Source organism: Haliotis cracherodii, unplaced genomic scaffold (assembly GCF_022045235.1).
Source record: "Haliotis cracherodii isolate W230 unplaced genomic scaffold, xgHalCrac1.p SCAF_8, whole genome shotgun sequence".
Lineage (NCBI taxonomy): Eukaryota > Metazoa > Mollusca > Gastropoda > Lepetellida > Haliotidae > Haliotis > Haliotis cracherodii.
Window position 1 is genome coordinate 48,539,393 of NW_027266341.1, and position 17,638 is coordinate 48,557,030.

The window sequence follows — 17,638 nt, forward strand, 5'->3', positions numbered from 1 at the left end:
TGTGGTAGCTAATTCACCGTGTTTTACATCAATACTGGCTATTTGATGGTCTCCCCAATGATAGATCTTCTTTTTCTTGGTACTGATATATCCTAATTATCAAGGTCCTCGTATCCTTCTGACATTGATGTTGATGAGCAAGAATGATATATGAACATATTCCTGATATATCAGATTCTATGTCTCATTTGATTTCTTACTCTGATTTAACACTATCAGTGGGATGGATGGTCGTCCAACCTCACGAGCCTCATTGTGGAATTATCATACCAAAGTGTATCTATCAATAATTGGGTCATGATAAACAAGGGTTTCACCCTCTTCCATTTAAAACACAATAAAGGTGGTATTGTTTTGTTTTGTTTCTTAAAATGTTTTCTTTATCTTCAAATTGAAAATCTACCTTTTGAAAATATAGATGGAAAACTTATCTAATAGATACGGTTTTAAAAGTTTATTCATTACACATCATTAAAAACCATAACTGATATTAAGTGATATCATCAATACAATAACTGGCACCATATACTGGTAATTAAATACCAGTATGTTATTACAATAATAACTGGCAGCATTACTGATATCATTTAACATCACCTGTGTACCATTTTGTACATTACTGATACAATAACATCATGATTATACAATCTTATACATAACTCAGTCAATACCATCCTCATTGTACCAATACTGACATCAACAATTAATAATTATATTTTGTTAATCTGATAGTGCACCTTTAAATTTTATTGACAGTTGTATATTTCATACATTTGATTCAGTGTCATAGTAAAGTAGGCCTTCCCCTCTCATTTCCAGTTAAGCCCAATCACACACACTGACATCAACACTCTCTAATTTCATGATTCAAAGAGTAAACACACACTGCTCAAAGCTTACACTAAACTTGCCACAGATACCAAACACCTGTGTCCACTCTGACCTCTGACCTTGTCATAATGATATTGACATCTGTTAAGTCGTACAGGTATGTTACAGGTGTCATAGATCATATGGACAGTGACTAGAAAGGTACACCTGTGCTTGCCCCTATCAGTCACATATCTTGTCAAACCCTGACATACACGACACCCAAGTGTCGCCTTTAACACAGGGCCAAGCACTGCAGGATGTAGGTTTGTGTGTCAATTGCATCGTGGGAAAAAACATATGTCTATTGAAAAACACTGGGGTAGTGAAAGGCATTTTTGTAAGGCTGAATTATACACAATAAATATCCTTGATCTTTCTTTAGGGTATGTATTTAACCTTATTCAATTCACATTCTGGGTTATGGTTGCCAAATAAAGAGAACTTCTCTGGCAAGTCTATGAAAAGAAGGTGTAAAGAAATGGTTGTATATCTGATTATGCTGGTTCATAAATCTATAACCAAAGGCAATACATCTTTCAAATCCAGCTCATATAGACATCAAAATAGAAATAGATATACCCTGTGGGTAATAAATTAAATTATTGGAAGCATAATATTTCATGATCTGTTTTGAAGAATCTGTTGTTAGTCTATAACCCCGTAGAGATTTAACTTATATATACTACTCAGGGTAAGACCACAAGATAATTCGATGTTACTATTTAGTTACTCTGCAAGATCCGGAGTAGAATAGGTCTTCAGCTACCCATGCTTGTCGTAAAAGGCAACTATGCTTGTCGTAAGAGGCAACTAACGGGATCGGGTGGTCAGGCTCGCCGACTTGGTTTGATGCATGTCATCGTATCCCAATTGCATGGATCGATGCTCATGATGTCAATCACTGGATTGTCTGGTCCAGACTCGATTATTTACAGACTGCTGTCATATTGCTGGAATACTGCTGAGTGTGGCATTAAACAACAAACAAACAAACAAAATGTTACTCTGCACCGCATGGCAGATCAACTATAGTACCATGAAAGAATTGGGAGGTACTTAATATACTTGGAGTAGTTATATCACTGATATCTTCCACAGTGCCCAATAATAATTGTTTTATTTTTACCTCAGTTTTCTCATATCACCTAAACTCAGACAAAAACGTGTGATCATTGAAATGTGATTTTCAAACTCAAATATCATTGACCAAAAATGGGAAAGCTTACTATCCTAAAAAAAATTTTCTTGAGTGTTGTTTAGCTGGCAGAAAGTCCACTAAAACCATCCCTTCAAGCATTACCGGTATCTAACTGCTTTGAGTGCTGGACTTCCTTACATCACCATGAAACCAATGGTATGTGTTGGACTAAACTGCTTGTTATAACAGGCCCCAGAACCCACAGCCCTGTCGGAATATATATCCCCAGCAACTTCTGCTCATCATAAGAAGTGACAAAATGGATTTGGTGGTCAAGCTCAATTAAGGTGATCAGCTTATTGCCATTGCGTGTATCGATGCTCATGTCAGTCACTGCATTGTCTGGTGCAGACTCAAATATTTACAGGTAGACTGCCGTCATATAGCTACAATTTTGACCAAACACTGATTGTAACAATATTGTAACTATGTTTACCTGCACAACTTTGAAATTAAGTGTTTTCAGAACCCCAACATTATTCATATTAATCCTCATAAGAAAATTAGGAATGGTTAGTCTTATAACTTTACAAATCTAATAACTATCTTTCCACAGCAAATAAGCAATGACCATATTTCACTGCAGCTAAACATGTTTTCCTATGCATGTATGAATAGGGTCAAGTACATGTTTGTTCAGCTCATGGTCAAGCAGTCTTTCATATCACCGACCTGCTGTCCTCTATTCTTCGACATGCTATATATAACCCACATGGCATTATACTCATAACCAACACACACAACCATACATCAAAAACACAAAGCCAGTATAACTCAGTAAAGGACTCAACCACAACATGGAATTGAACAGCTTACTCCGTATTAGCCAGCTCCACCCGATCTAAATATTACTCTCAGCTTCAACAATAGACCAAATTGAATGCTACTGGACTACAGAACCTTCAACCTCATAACAAGGTGTAACTTTGTTTGTTGTGGAGCTCCCCACTTCCCAACCAAAGAAGAAAATGCCTGTAGGGTTATCAAACAGAGTTATCTTCCTTTGTTGAAGGCCCCCTGCTGTGACATTAAAGCTAACTCAAGCCAGATGACCAGTGAAGTGCGACCTATTGTCAAGAGTAGGGTGGCTGATAGGGAAATTACAGCCCGATCCCAGATGCTTACTAATAAAGGGAAGGCAAACACTGCAGAGAATGCATCAGCATGTCTGGCCATTGTGCCTGGAACGTTTGAAACGTCATGTGGTGATCCAACTTGAAGACCAGCAAGCATTAACAAGAAATTAATGTTGAAACCAATTTGGCGAAATCGGTGGATCTGCATAGTCATGTGTGATAATGAATCTGTCTGTGGTCTTGTACTTGTTAGCTTAGACATATTAACATGTGAATAGAATTCGAAAACAACCTAATCAGTGAATGGTACCAAATGTGACTGATTTCCGAAGGCCTTACTTATCCAATTATCCACAGACATTGGAATGTAATTGGATCATTTAGAATGCATAGCTGATTTCCATGCTGGTACAGACTACTGGTACCAAGGCCTCGCTGATTATTGCCTGTTCAATACAAGGGTACATTTATACCATCTTGTGGCATTCACTGACCCAGGGTCTCTTATTGTTTACCACCAAGTCTGTTAACGAATTTCAGTAATGAAATTTCCTAGAATTAGGTCAAAGCGGGAATTTCTTATGGCAATGTTTGTTAACTAATTCAGCATTGAAAAAAATCAAAGTAGGTCAAGGAGAAAAGGGAAGCAACCATGTGACTAACCAACAGTATACTTTAAGAGATCATGGTTTTTAAAATGTTATTTTCATTTCGCCCTTCAACCCTACTGTTTAAGCCTGTAAACCAAGGATACCTTAAATGTTAAATGTCTGCCAATGTATTTAAATATAATATGTTTAATATTAAATAACTGGCATATTCAAGATATCAAAAATATATTATTACATAGATCTATCAACCTTTGGACCACTACTTGTGTCTAATAACACACATAAACATACTGTGTTTTCAATGAAGAGCTCAAATTTGTAGATTTCACCATGTTAAATGGAATGTGGAACCAAATTGTCACATTCCCAACTCTCAGTTGCCCCAAAACTTGAAACACACTCTCTTTGTCAATTTTGGTTGTATTTTGAAATACACGTACATGTACTTTGAATATCACAGAAACTGCAACTCTGCATAAATTCAAATTGCTAAAATGTCCACCTCCATAATAAAGCACACATGCTACCCACCCTACACGCTACCCACTAATACAGAGTAGCAATTGTCCTTTTATACTGGGGCGGTCGGGTAGCCTAGTGGTTAAAGTTTTCGCTCGTCACGCCGAAAACCCGGGTTCGAATCCTGACATGGGTACAATGTGTGAAGCCCATTTCTGGTGTCCCCCGCCGTGATATTGCTGGAATATTGCTAAAAGCAGCGTAAAACCATACTCACTCACTCCTTTTACACTTCCTCTTAAGCTTAAAAGTGCTGACACTGCATATTCTTGTATCTCATCAATTTTCACGGTTTTAGATTAACAGTGACAAAAAATGTGGTCTGTAGATGAATTCAGGGCAATATGACCATCCTTATCATTATCCTCGAGCTGTATTTTATGCTTGAATACTGAAGCAGAGTCGGCTGGCACCATGATTATAGAGTTTATGCAAGATCCACGGCGTACCTATTCTTGGATCCTTAATTGTCATATTCTGCTACACAGCAAGTTGGAGAGATCTAATACTATCACCATCTTAGCTCGCAGACCAAATTGACCCCAATTTCCAAACAGCATCTTGGAACTCAGGTCCTACCAAGCCTTTAGAACTTTTTTACGCATTCTGACGCACAAGCTGGTATGAATAATCCAGGGAACTGCTGCAAGTGATCGAATTAATCGGGGGTGATTCGCGAAATGAAACCATTATTTCCAAGACAAACTGATCACCAGTTAGGACTCTGACCTCTTTCCTTGGTTGCCTATCAGGCCACCGATTCTTTGGCGTCAAACTTGTCTGGATAAGGTGTTATTCAATACAAACAGTGCCACTATTCACAGACAAAGCCAGGGACAAAGTCTGTGAGGGCTTAGGTAATGATGGTGAAGGAAATTATTCCATGTAGCCTCCCATTAACCTGTCCATGTACTTGGCAAGCTGATTGGATCACATCCGTGGAATAAATAATTTTGACATTAATGACTATGACAGTGTCTTATCATGCAGGAACTACCAACTTGATTTCCTCTGGGCCAGACCTTTAAATACAACAAACATCACGTAAAGAACAATTCTCAGAACAATTTGAATACTTTATATTCTTAATCAGAGAAATATATCACATTGTGCAATACAATTAGTTTCAATCTAGAAGATTTAGTTAATAATGTAGTCTGTCATACAGACCCTGAAACAAATATATCTAATATAGCCCATGCAAGTCTATAATATTCTGAAAATGAAGAAAGTCTCTGGGCTCCTTTTTATTATATTTAATAACTATAATTTAACAACTGTTTCTTCTGTAAAATATGTTCATTTCAGAGACTAGTCTATTAATAACGCTCAATATGTTCAAACTGATTTGAAATCGTATGATTGATGGGTTCCGGTAGGGCAGGATATGAGTTCCTTCTTAACGAACACCTGGTGTCATCACTGATTTTCAGAAATCCATTCCTAAAATCGCCCTATGGAATCTGTTTCGGTGGGTAATTGAGACTGTTATTTTCTGGCATGGACGTTTTACATCTACCGAAAATAACGAAACTATCAACTTTGGGATAACAGACTCAAATATATTTTTGCAGAGACTGATCAATATCAAGACATTTCTGGAAACACATGTATTAATGTGCCAAATCTCTTGTTTTGACTTCTATAATATGTTTTTATCCAGTGATCAAAATACAGCTTTGTTTATTTGTTTGTCGTTTAACACAGCACTATGCAGGATGACAACAGCCTGTAAATAATAATACTCGTATCTGGGCCAAGCAAACCAGTGATTACCAATTATGAAGAATGTTCCACTCTGTACAATGTGTGTTTGTTGTTTTAAGCCACTCCCAGGAATATTCCTGCTATCACGTCAATCTGTAAATAATCAGGCTGGTCCAGACAATCCAGTGATTGACATCATGAGCACTGATCTATGCAGTTGGGATACAATGACATGCATCAACCATGTCCGATCCTATGGTTCGCCTCCTACAACAAGCATAGGTTGCTGGAGTACATATTCTCACCCAGAATCCCAATGGGGATAATATCAGATCATAGTGCTTCAGGAAACAAACAAAATGATTATGATGAACATACCATAAGAATATGCTAATAAAAAAATATATTTTCCATTGACTTTTATTAGAACGAGAGAGTGAATGTTGTTCATATTGTTAATAGTACTACTTAACTGCCGGCTAAAAGAAGGTAAATACACCCATGTTTGACGGTGGCAAACAATTAAACAAACTAACTAAAATGGTTATTCAATGGTGCAGCTTTTGACAAGGTTGTGTTTTGGATCTCAAGTTTGCAGTGTTTTTGTGAGTGTTTTAGCCTAGAAAAATTTGTAATTTTTTGGTCAAATCCAAGTTTCAAGGGTCATTTTACATTTATCAATATTACATTGCTTACACCTCAGTAAACACTAAAACAATAAAGAAGCATGTCTTCGTTGTCCTTCAAAAATGTGATAACACAACCCCTGGAGTATTGAATATTGTCATGTTTACATACTTCAGAATTAAATCAATGTCTGCAAAATGTGCAAACAGCATGTTTCAAGATTGTCATGGCAACAAACTTATGCCAATAACAGCTTATGACATGGTTATATCCTGAAGCCCTCATGGAGATCGTGGGTCTGAATAGCTTAAAATATTCAGGTACCCTAAGCTCATTGCCACAGCTGACAACTGTACCTTGACAGTATATAGTTGCTCATGCTCTCAACCACTGGTTTGCCCAGACCACATTCGATTATTCACAGGCCGTCTTGATCTTGATACATCATCAAATACTTCACAGGTTTGTATACACAAAGTCGTTTTTTCATTTATCACCTGTGAATATATACAGCGGCTTAGCAGTGCAGTTGCCAGCTCTAACCAACAAATTGGGCCGAGGCCTGGTTCCAATAAGGGAGAACCAGTGAGTGCTCTGACCATTATGAGAGCTCCGATTTCATCACACAATTGGTAATACTTTCCGTGACACATGTGCTCCTAGCTGCCTTGCAACCATCAACCCTGCACATTACTTAAGTATCAGGCAATGGTAGGTTTCGCACATAATTCACACACTGAGTAGGGTGCTTTTCACTTTATGTGTTATACATAGCCTCATTTGGATGATGAGTGAGTGAGTGAGTTGGGTTTAACGCTGCTTTTAATAGTATTCCAGTTATATCACAGCATGTCAGCTTAATGTGGGAGGAAAGCCCGAAGTGATGCAGGTCTCAGACATTTACCACTTCGGTGAAACCCACAAGCACGGGTATGGTGCTGACAAACCTAGAAACATAATCGGGGCGAACCGGGATTCAAACCCACAATCATAGGTTTCTGGAGTGCCCAAGGGACGCAACTCTGCACAGCGAATCGGGGTGCCTTAGACGACTGGGCAACCCATGCCCTCTTTGGATGATGAATTTCCCTAACAAGTTCTGTGTCTAAAAGAACGTTCTTGTTTGTTTGTTGTTTAAAGCCACATTTAGCCAAATTCCAGCTGTATGACGGCAGTCTGTAAATAATTGGGCCTGGACCAGACAATCAAGTGATTGACATCATGGGCATTGATCAACGCAATTGGGAAATGATGACATGCATCAACCAAGTCAGCGAGTCTGACCACCCGATCCCGTTAGTCGCCACTTACGACAAGAACAGTCTCTTTTACGTCAAGCATGGGTTGCTGAAGACCTATTCTATCCCGGATCTTCACGGGTCTTCATTAGAGGAGTATGTACATTTACATTATAGAAATATGTGTGGTATTTAGTTTTGTTTCCTGTTCTGTGTTCCAGATATCCTTCATTTGTGATGTTGAATAAAGATATCTCAAAACAGAAAATACCTACCCATTTACTTACTGAACATTCAAATAATTACATACAGCATCTAAGACATCTGCAGACTGTAATGGCAACATATTTCTGCATGTACCACATCATGGTCGTAATCTTGTGTCAAGAGACTACTAGGAAACTAACTGCTCGACTCGCATGACCGTGTGATAAATGATTCATGAGTGACAGTAATGAACAATCGTATATTGCAGATGCACATTACGAGGAGCACCTTCCGGTAGTCCCTGAGCTGTAATTGAGGAAACAGTCAGCTACATCCTGCAATATATGAAATTGACATTTTTTTCCTCTCCTATAAACTTCAATTTCAGGATGTGCCAAATTACCTACATCATCTAATGTGGCCTTGACTCTACTAGAAATAAAACAGTTATGAAATTGACAACAGAATGTCTACCGGGTATACAGATATTGTATATTTCTAAATTTCTCAATTGAAATTGGTTTATGACTTTTTACATAATATATGACAATCTGTTTATTCTTACTTAAATGTTTTATGGTTGTATCTTGTAAATGCAATAACGATGAGCAAGAGATTGGACCTGAGGCTGCCATCATTACATATCATGGCGCCAAATGTAGAATTTGACTCCCAATAATAGGGCTGCATATTGACCCTAGTGAACAGCAAATGTGTTCTTACAATCACTGAAAGAGTCTCCACCATTACAGGTGAAGGCTCTCACCATGTTACGCTGATTGTCTGCCCCAGGGATAACATACATTTCAAACTGCAATGAATTAACTGAATTTCTGTTACTCAGAACGTATTCTACACTCAGCTATTTTGGGTGTTAATAAAAACTGGACATGTACTTGTTCTTTAACATGGCCAGGCTCTGTCCATTTCCCATACATAAAATGTGGGGAATCGAACCCGGGTGTTCAGAGTAATGAGCTAATGCTTTAACCACAAGGCTACCCTGCCCCATAACATTTTGAGCTATCACCTGTCATAATCTTGACAACTTACACAATATGTTAACGTGTCTTTCTAGGAAATAAGTTCTGTCTGACACCGCCACCAACAAAAGCTGCCAACATCCTCTCTTCATCAAGTTAAAATATCAGTATGACTTCACTCATGTGTTCTACAATTATTTCGGAAACTCAATGCTTCTTGTAATTAAGCTTTGGGCCTTCCAATATTCCAATTCCCCCTGATTCCAATCAGATTCCAATGTATTTTCAGGCACATAAAACTGACATATAGGTTCATGATAGACCAGTTCTTGATATACCTGTTAATGGATTCCTCTTCATGTTCCCACTGATCAATACATGCATGACACATTTCTATTAAAGATAAATAACTAGTGCTGAATAACCTGATGCTGTCCCAGAACTTTATTAGTCACACCTGGTCCAAGCAGTGACATCATGGCTTCCAAATATAGAACTGGGTTCCAGTGGGTTCTCTATGGAAGCACGCAACATAATGATTCATTGCATCATGGAACATGTCTGCCATTCCTTCCTTGAAAGGAATTACTTGATAGATAAATTTGTACAATACAAACAATTAATTTAACCCATGTTTACTTATGGGGAACCAATAAATACAAGAACATATTTTTTAAATACTGGGGACTGGGGAGGGTGAGGTTAAGGGGAGGCATGAAAAATGACACAGCAAAAAAGGGGTTGCCAAAATATATCAACTAAGGGGGGGGCTGGGGGGGCATAAATAACTGAGTTCCTTTTAGGGACTGGTCATTTATTTCAGGAACAGGGGGGCATGAAAAAATGTTTCGTAAAATGGGGAGGGGGCAGCAAAATATGATAAGTCATAAGACCAATCCCCCTTTCCCTATAACATGTGGCTGCACTATTGTCGATGAGATGTAAAATTTAACTCACTCACTCACTCACTCACTCACTATAATACATAATCAGTCTTTGATCACACCAATGTCTTTCACCTACATTTGGCAAAGTAGCCAACATATACTTTAAACTTAAATATCTCAAATCAAATTAATTTATAGATTTATCTACATGTCATATGACCTTTACATTCTGTAACATAATTACAAAAAAATTTGACAATTGTTTTAGTATAAAATTTTCTGAAATATATTTTGGAAATAATTAAAAAATGTATTATGCATTCCAGTGAAACTTGTCAAGTATAAAATAAAGGAATATCAACAAGAATTAATTATGTCTATAAATCTAATCCTCATCTCATATTACCATCATGATGAACAAGTACCCAAATGAAAAGTCATTTCATTACTCGACAAATGACTTTATGTGCCATAAACTAGTTTTTATACCCATTCTGTAATTTATTAGTGTGCTCAGGTTAAAATAGGTGACTTTCCACAGGTAACTCAAGACCACATCGAAGGCAGGTGTCTGGATTCGCTATAGAGACTTATCGTAAAGAGAGGAACACGACCTCACCGATAACAGACAGTAGGCTTCAGTAAATAAATAGAACACCCTTATGCCAACTGCATACTGAAATAGATTCGCCAGAGATGAAATTGATTTGAGGCTACCATTAGTTCTCCCCGGGTTGAAAGGAGAAGACAGTATCTTGAGAAAACATGAGGTTTAGTTTGTCAGATTCAGAATTATCCTTATTCTTCAGTCACTTTCGACTGTCTAAAATTTAGACGTCCGAGGCATTGCCATGGCGACCACCATCGAATCGATTTCTGACATTGAACAGACAAGAAAGAGTGAACACAAAAAATGTTATTAACCCGTGGTGTTGGAGTGGGAGTTCCAACCTGCGCGTTAAAATCACGCATATACTAATTGCAAAATGGTTATCTGGTAATTCATGACGATTATATTATTATGTGCGACATTTCGTTACACTTTGGCTGCAGGCGTTAAGTATTTGAATATGTTTTAGTGCTGCAGGAACGCTGATAGGTCAGTCATCAGGTTGTAACCTGCGATAGTCGACCCAGAATGTCCATTAGCGAAATTGAACGAAGTCCTGATTAGGATCGCTGACGTTGGATTCTTGATCTCGTAAAGAACGAATAGAAAAACAGAACATTTTGTGTCAAAGTGCATGATAACATCATAAAATTATAATTAAATACACAGCGTTAGTATAAGTTTATACATTCCCTGTATTATCCAGACGTGTCTGACCAATTCCTAACACGTAATCCCAATCATTCTTCCGTGTCCGATATTCGAGCAAACAAACAGACCACCCAAACAGTTGAGCATTACATGTGTTATTATCCGTTCCTCGACTACATTAACTGACACCACACAACTGATTATCCCTTACTTAAATATGTATAAGTATTAACTCTATCACCCAAAGGTCTACGCGTAGCTTCAATGAACAACAGCGCTCATCGTGCAGGTAGACGTTCTGACCCAGTGCCCTGAAAACGACTTCATAATCAGGTCAAGTGCAGATGAAATCGCCAACACGTGTTATTCGGGTACACTATGATACGTATCTCAAACGGGACCCTTCAACATAACTCTCCGACAACTTTTGTTCCAAAAGCGCACGTGTTCGTAAAGGCATTGCCGACTTCCACAAGCTCCTGGGCAATAGCCTCAAATGCACCCGATGCCTTTGAATGTTAACGACCACCTTATACCCAAACCCTGTTACGTGATACCTGTGTACACTTGCTCTGTGAGGGTTTTCGTATAATTTGAGACAATTAGTAATGTAATACTGTTGTGGATAAGTGTATTTTCAACGATGAGCTGATTATGATTCCGCACTCAGCAATATTTCAGCTAGATGACGGCGGTCTGTCAGTAATCGCGTCTGGACCAGACAATCCAGTGATTGACATCATGAGTATCGATCCATGTAGTTGGGATCGATGACATGCATCAACCAAGTCAGCGAGCCTGACCACCGATCCCGTTAGTCGCCTCTTACGACAAGCGTACTCGTCTTTTGTGGCAAGTATGGGTCGCTGAAGACAGCTGATTATGATGAACGATACTGTTACCGACACACAGGAACTCGTTAATGGTCAGTAAATAAAAAATTTATACCCAATATTTAAGTAGAGATTCTCTACTTATATATAGGAGGTACATACTTTTATTTACTGACCAATAACGACATAGGAAACTTCGTGAAATTTCACACGACGTTTCATAAATTATTAAAGCAAACATATTCAGCACACTGTCAGTCATGTGTTCATAAATCATGCACTGTGTCAGAAAATAAGATCCGGTAGTGTCAAATGACACTGATCAAGATTTGATGGCAGTTTTTGTACAGAAACTATTTTCTTACGACACACAAAAACTGAACTGTTATCGAATCAGAAAATGTTAAAGTTCTATTTCATGCATAAAATAGACATTGCAAAAGCATATATGTAGGGGAAAACATGATGACATTTCTTTAAACATAGCTTAAGGCGAAGATTGGGTAATATATTCAAACCAAAGCCAGTTACCTAACCTTATCAAGACGGCAACATCATCGTCAGAATAATCGATAATATCTCTTAAAACTCGTGGTTTAAATGCAGCATGAACCAGAACCATGGTACAGTAATTGGACCATCCCTAAGCTTGGAACCTTTGAAAGAACTTACTATGAAACACGAGAAACCTACAAACAACATATTATGTAAATATGAAATATGTTAACCCGACATAACCTACTTTCAGGGCTCATATTTACTTGGAACGACTCCATTATTACCAGCTTGATCTTCCACGGGGCTTACTGGCTATGTCGTAAGAGTTGTTTGGATCCATATAATGTAAATATTACAATATAATGCTGTTTGTTGATAAATTGTAGGGCAGGAGTATTTTTCAAGTATAAAGGTAAATAGATTTGATAGGGTGAGTTTCAGGCTACAGTAAATATGCTCAAGTCATCGGAAACAGGAAACATATTCCAGACAATACTATTGATATTTTATCTTAGCGTTTCTTCACTGCGCAACTGTCAACTATACCACTAAAACAAATTACCAAAATGCCACTTACTGAATGGTACTGTATATACATACATGTATATTGTATATCTCATTGAAATGGTGGCGATCGACCTGTTCAAAAGATGAATCTATCGAAGAGATGCTTCAGCGTGGTGGTTAATTATGCATGGTAGCCATTTTACTTGGCTTCGGGTCAATAACGTGTATAAATATTTTAAGGCACAAAGGTGGCATAGAAATCTGAAAATATTACAACCCTAATGCAGTTGTTGGTTGTGCGAGCGAGTTGAGTCACACGCGAAAATACAGTGAAACCCCTGACTGCGTGACACACGTCCATGACACTGGCAGACAGCCTTATCAAAACACCAGTCGGTGAATGCACTATCGACAATTGAAGCATCCATTTACAAAAAACACATAATACAGACACAAATTCAGAATATTGGAGAGCCATTCAGCTATCATATGAGACATGTTAGAATCAAATGCAGATCTGACACTTGTCAATGGATATGTGACTACCGTACTAATCACAATAAACTCACCTCAGTGTGTCCTTCATATGCAGCCATATGTAGCGGTGTCCATCCCGAGTTGTCCCGGTGCATTTCATCCAGACCTCTGTCCAGTAGTTGTTGGACAACGGCTACACTACCCTGTGCCGCCGCTACACACAATACGGTACGTCCTTCGGCGTCGATGTGGTCGACAGCCGCACCCCAGAAGAGCAGCTGAGCAACCACCTTGGCATGACCCATAGACGCTGCTGCCCACAATGCTGTCCGGTTGTTGTGGTCGCTGTGGTCAACGTCGGCGTCCCACTCCAACAGAAGCTCACAAACGTCGCTATGGCCCTCGTAGGCGGCGACGACCAACGGCGTCATGCCGTCATGGTCCTGGTGGTCCACCTCAGCCCCTCTTTCCAACAGGGAACTGACAACTTTCTCATGTCCTTCGCTTGCAGGAATGCACAACGCTGCCACTGACAACGCCGTCCGACCGTCACAGTCCTCGTGGTTAATATCCGCCTGGTAATCCAAAAGATGTTGCACGATCTCCACGTGCCCCATGTACGCTGCCGCAATGAGAGCAGTCCTGCCCTCGTTGTCAGCTTTGTTTACATTCGCGCCGTGTTCGAGCAATTTCAAAACAATGTCCTCGTGTCCACCCCATGCAGCTGCCCTGAGGGCAGTCCTCTGATCACTGTCAGCATGATCAACCTTCGCTCCAGCCTTCAGTAGAATACCCACCACAGCGGTGTGTCCACCCCAGGCCGCCGACCTCAACGCCGTCCAGCCGTCGTTGTCGGCGTGGTCGACCTCGGCTTTAGCCTTAAGCAGGACCTCAACAACTTCGGCGTATCCCTGCCTGGCCGCCAAATTAAGCGGAGTCTGGCCTGTCTTATCAATAGCTTCTATGTTAGCCCCTTTCGTCAGGAGTAAATTAACCACCTGCAGATTGCCCTGATGGGCAGCGGTGTGAAGCAGCGTCCGGCCATTGCTGTCCACTTGGTCAAGAGGAATATCGATATCTTGAAGGTCTTTCACCGACTCGGATTCATCTTTCGCCGACGGCTCAGTAATACCACTAGGGCGAACCTCATTAGACGGCATCTTCGCCCCAGCGTCCAGTAAAAGTTTGAGAACTTTCTGATCTTTAGGGAGGCCTACAGACAAGCTATCTTCGACGTTCGCCCCAGATAAGAGCAACCACTGTACTATGTGGTAATGTTGGATGGGAGCCTGAAAGTTCGTCCTCACCAGATGTAAAGCGAAGTCCTGAACTTCCGCCGGTGTGAGATTGGGCGCGTTGCGAGTGGCATGCATAGCGAGCATCCCATGGCCTTCACTAGCATTGCACAGATATTTCTGGGTACAGTGTTTTACGTCAAGTAGCCACTCGGCAAAGCTGTGGTGAAAAAGTATCTTTGTCCCCTCTTTCCCATCAATGAGGATCTTTGACATGAGCCGCAATCGTCTGTCAAACTCCTCTCTGCTTAAACTTCCCGAGCAAGCCTGGGCACATGAGAATAATTCATCCTGTGTCATCGGCCGACGGGACGCCAAAATGGCGTTTAGAATTGGTTGTATTTTAGCAAATTGCTTCCGAACAAACAATCGTTGGCTTAGCCAGAGATACAACCCGTTAAGTGTGCCAGGGATCTCTCGAATTTCACGTAACATTATAAAGTTCTCTGCCACTCCGTCCAAAACTTTCTCTAAGTACAGGAAACAGCCATTACTTTTAATGTGAAGCTGGTTTAGCATTTCAGCTGTTTCCTTGCTCAAATGTTGCCGGAGGGCCTCCTCTTGGTCCAGTCGACACAGAATGTACTGTTGCACATCACGAACAATGTGAGACTTTCTAAGATCGTCCAGGCTAATTTTTCTGAAGCCCGTGAACATTCGAGTTACTGATTTGCTTTGTTTACGAGAGGAACACACTAGGAGTAACCATTCGGGGAATAAAGGGTGGTGATTTGCAAGTAATTCAGCTAGGGTTCTGCTACAGTTGACTCTATCATTGATTGTCTGCAAATACGACTCGTCTATAGAATCTACAATCATGAATAACGTGCTTTTCGGCGGGTCAATTGCGCACAGTGGATGCAGAACCGCCTGTTTGAAAGCCTCATCAGGATCGCGTTCACATTCCGAGGGCTCCAATAATCTTTGTATAGACGGTTCTTGGATCTTTTCTCTGTAGCCTATAAGTAAGTCCGATTTTGACAATTGATCGACAAGATTGCGAATAAAATTGACCAAAGACAAGGTCTCAATATCGTTTGCTTGGCAAAAGTGGTAAGCAAGCAAGCGTTTGTTCAGTGTCGCCTGTTTGCCTTGAACCACAGTCGGCCACACCAGCTCGCAACATAGGGCGGTTTTCCCACACCCAGGACCCCCCATAATTAACGCCCCACAGGTCTTAGATGAGGGTCTATGTTCAACACAATGGTTCACCTTGGAGAAGGCCCACTCACGGCAAAAGAACCGCTTTCCTTGCAGAAGACTTTGGGTCATGTTGATACTGCAGGGAGCAGACGACATAACTCGTCGAAAACCGCCTGGCTAGCAGACGACACAACGTAGATCAGGCATAACACAACACGTTGGTGTAACACCAGTCCAAGGGTAATTCACTTGTTCAAATTTAACATCACGGTTAACGATAACTCGTTACGGCTCGCATTATAATCTCCAGTATGACACAATTCTATCTCCCTGGTAACAAACCATTCCACTGCTCTCGATGACCCTAAACCTAAGCAGACTGCTTGTTCTCACTGCACACTCCACTTCAGGCCCCACATCGCGTACTGATCGTGGGGTGGGGTTGAGAGGGGGGTCGGGCCCGTCTGCAACGTGACCGCCTTGGGCTGGTCTTGTCCCCTTGCTCTAGTCGACCTCACTCCTCGCAGGTCACGGGCTGAAATATAGACAGCCATTCATGACAGAAATCAATACGGACAGCTCTCAGCATACCAGTCTCACACAAGCTCGCGCAATATGCAGATATCCCTTATCGAACAGTATTTTACCAACACGGGCCTTTACAAAACTGATTTTGCTGCATATCAACCAAATCCCGGTGATATTGCCCTCCCGGTGTATAATAAAGTCGTATTGTGGCGAGTACGGATATGTAAACACAACAACGGGTTATAACCCACATGGCGAATGTACGTCGTATGGGGAATATTTCACAACCAAAATTCACAAACAGACTGTTCGAGCCATACAGAACATGTCATAATACTTACTTCTGTCAGAAATCCTGTTATAATCCAAGATCAGAATATTTTCCGCCGCTCATGCCGACGCTTGGCTGTCATTCAGAGCGACCGGGCTTCCGACACACGATCGAACGAACCACCGACTGTGTGGCGATATGCTCTCCATGCATAATTAGCTCTGGTACGATTTCTCTCACATAGAGAGAAATTCAGCAAATCTGCACTAAAACCTTAGTATGTACCAAACAAAAACACCTCCAAGTCACCCCTATACACAACATAGACACCTCGCTACCACACGGAGGAGGCTTCCATTGAAAACGTTGCGATGCTATTTTTACACACCGCCGTCCACAAAGACTAGAGTACCGCAAAGGGGTGGGCTTGTGACGTCAGCCGCGCTCTGATTGGCTGCGCGGAGGTTCTCCGTGTATCTTTGTCAATGATTGACAGATAATTATTGACTTGACTAAGTGGTGACAAAGGTTTAATAATCAGCCGAATATGCAGTGTTTGCGTAATATGTACGTAATTAGGAACGGTTAGACAGGGAGGTCAGCAAATGGAATCCCTTCAGCTGGGTCACAAATATTCCAATAAGGTCGGGACGACGGTTTTATAGTGAACGTAACAACCAACGTCTTCATCGATTTTTCTGAATTTTTTTTTTCTAAGAATATGAAAAAAGAGCCACTACTCGCGTTCTTCCTTAAAAGCTTGTCGCAGACTCGGTATGGAGTAAGCCTTGAACAGCTTTGATGACTGTAAAGATATATGTATCGATCAGCTGATCTAAAAAGCGTAGCCAAATACTATCGCCAACATTTAAACAAGATTCCAGTATTAACAAAATGAA

At 40.4% G+C, this 17,638-nt stretch overlaps 1 protein-coding gene across 3 annotated transcripts in view; it reads right to left on the reverse strand.

The window, feature by feature from the left end:
• LOC139449386 (ankyrin repeat domain-containing protein 50-like) overlaps positions 1 to 17,638 on the reverse strand; it is an 84,316-nt gene that overhangs the window by 59,941 nt on the left and 6,737 nt on the right. For 2 of the 3 annotated variants that reach the window (XM_071230750.1, XM_071230752.1), the window contains exons 1-2: positions 16,810 to 17,117; positions 13,595 to 16,475 (exon numbers count right to left, since the gene is read on the reverse strand). In XM_071230750.1, coding sequence (XP_071086851.1) covers positions 13,595 to 16,096 — 2,502 coding nt within the window. In that variant the 5' untranslated portion in view covers positions 16,097 to 16,475; positions 16,810 to 17,117. Of the gene's footprint in view, positions 1 to 13,594; positions 16,476 to 16,809; positions 17,118 to 17,638 lie in introns of those variants that run through there. The other variant, XM_071230751.1, reaches the window with a different exon arrangement.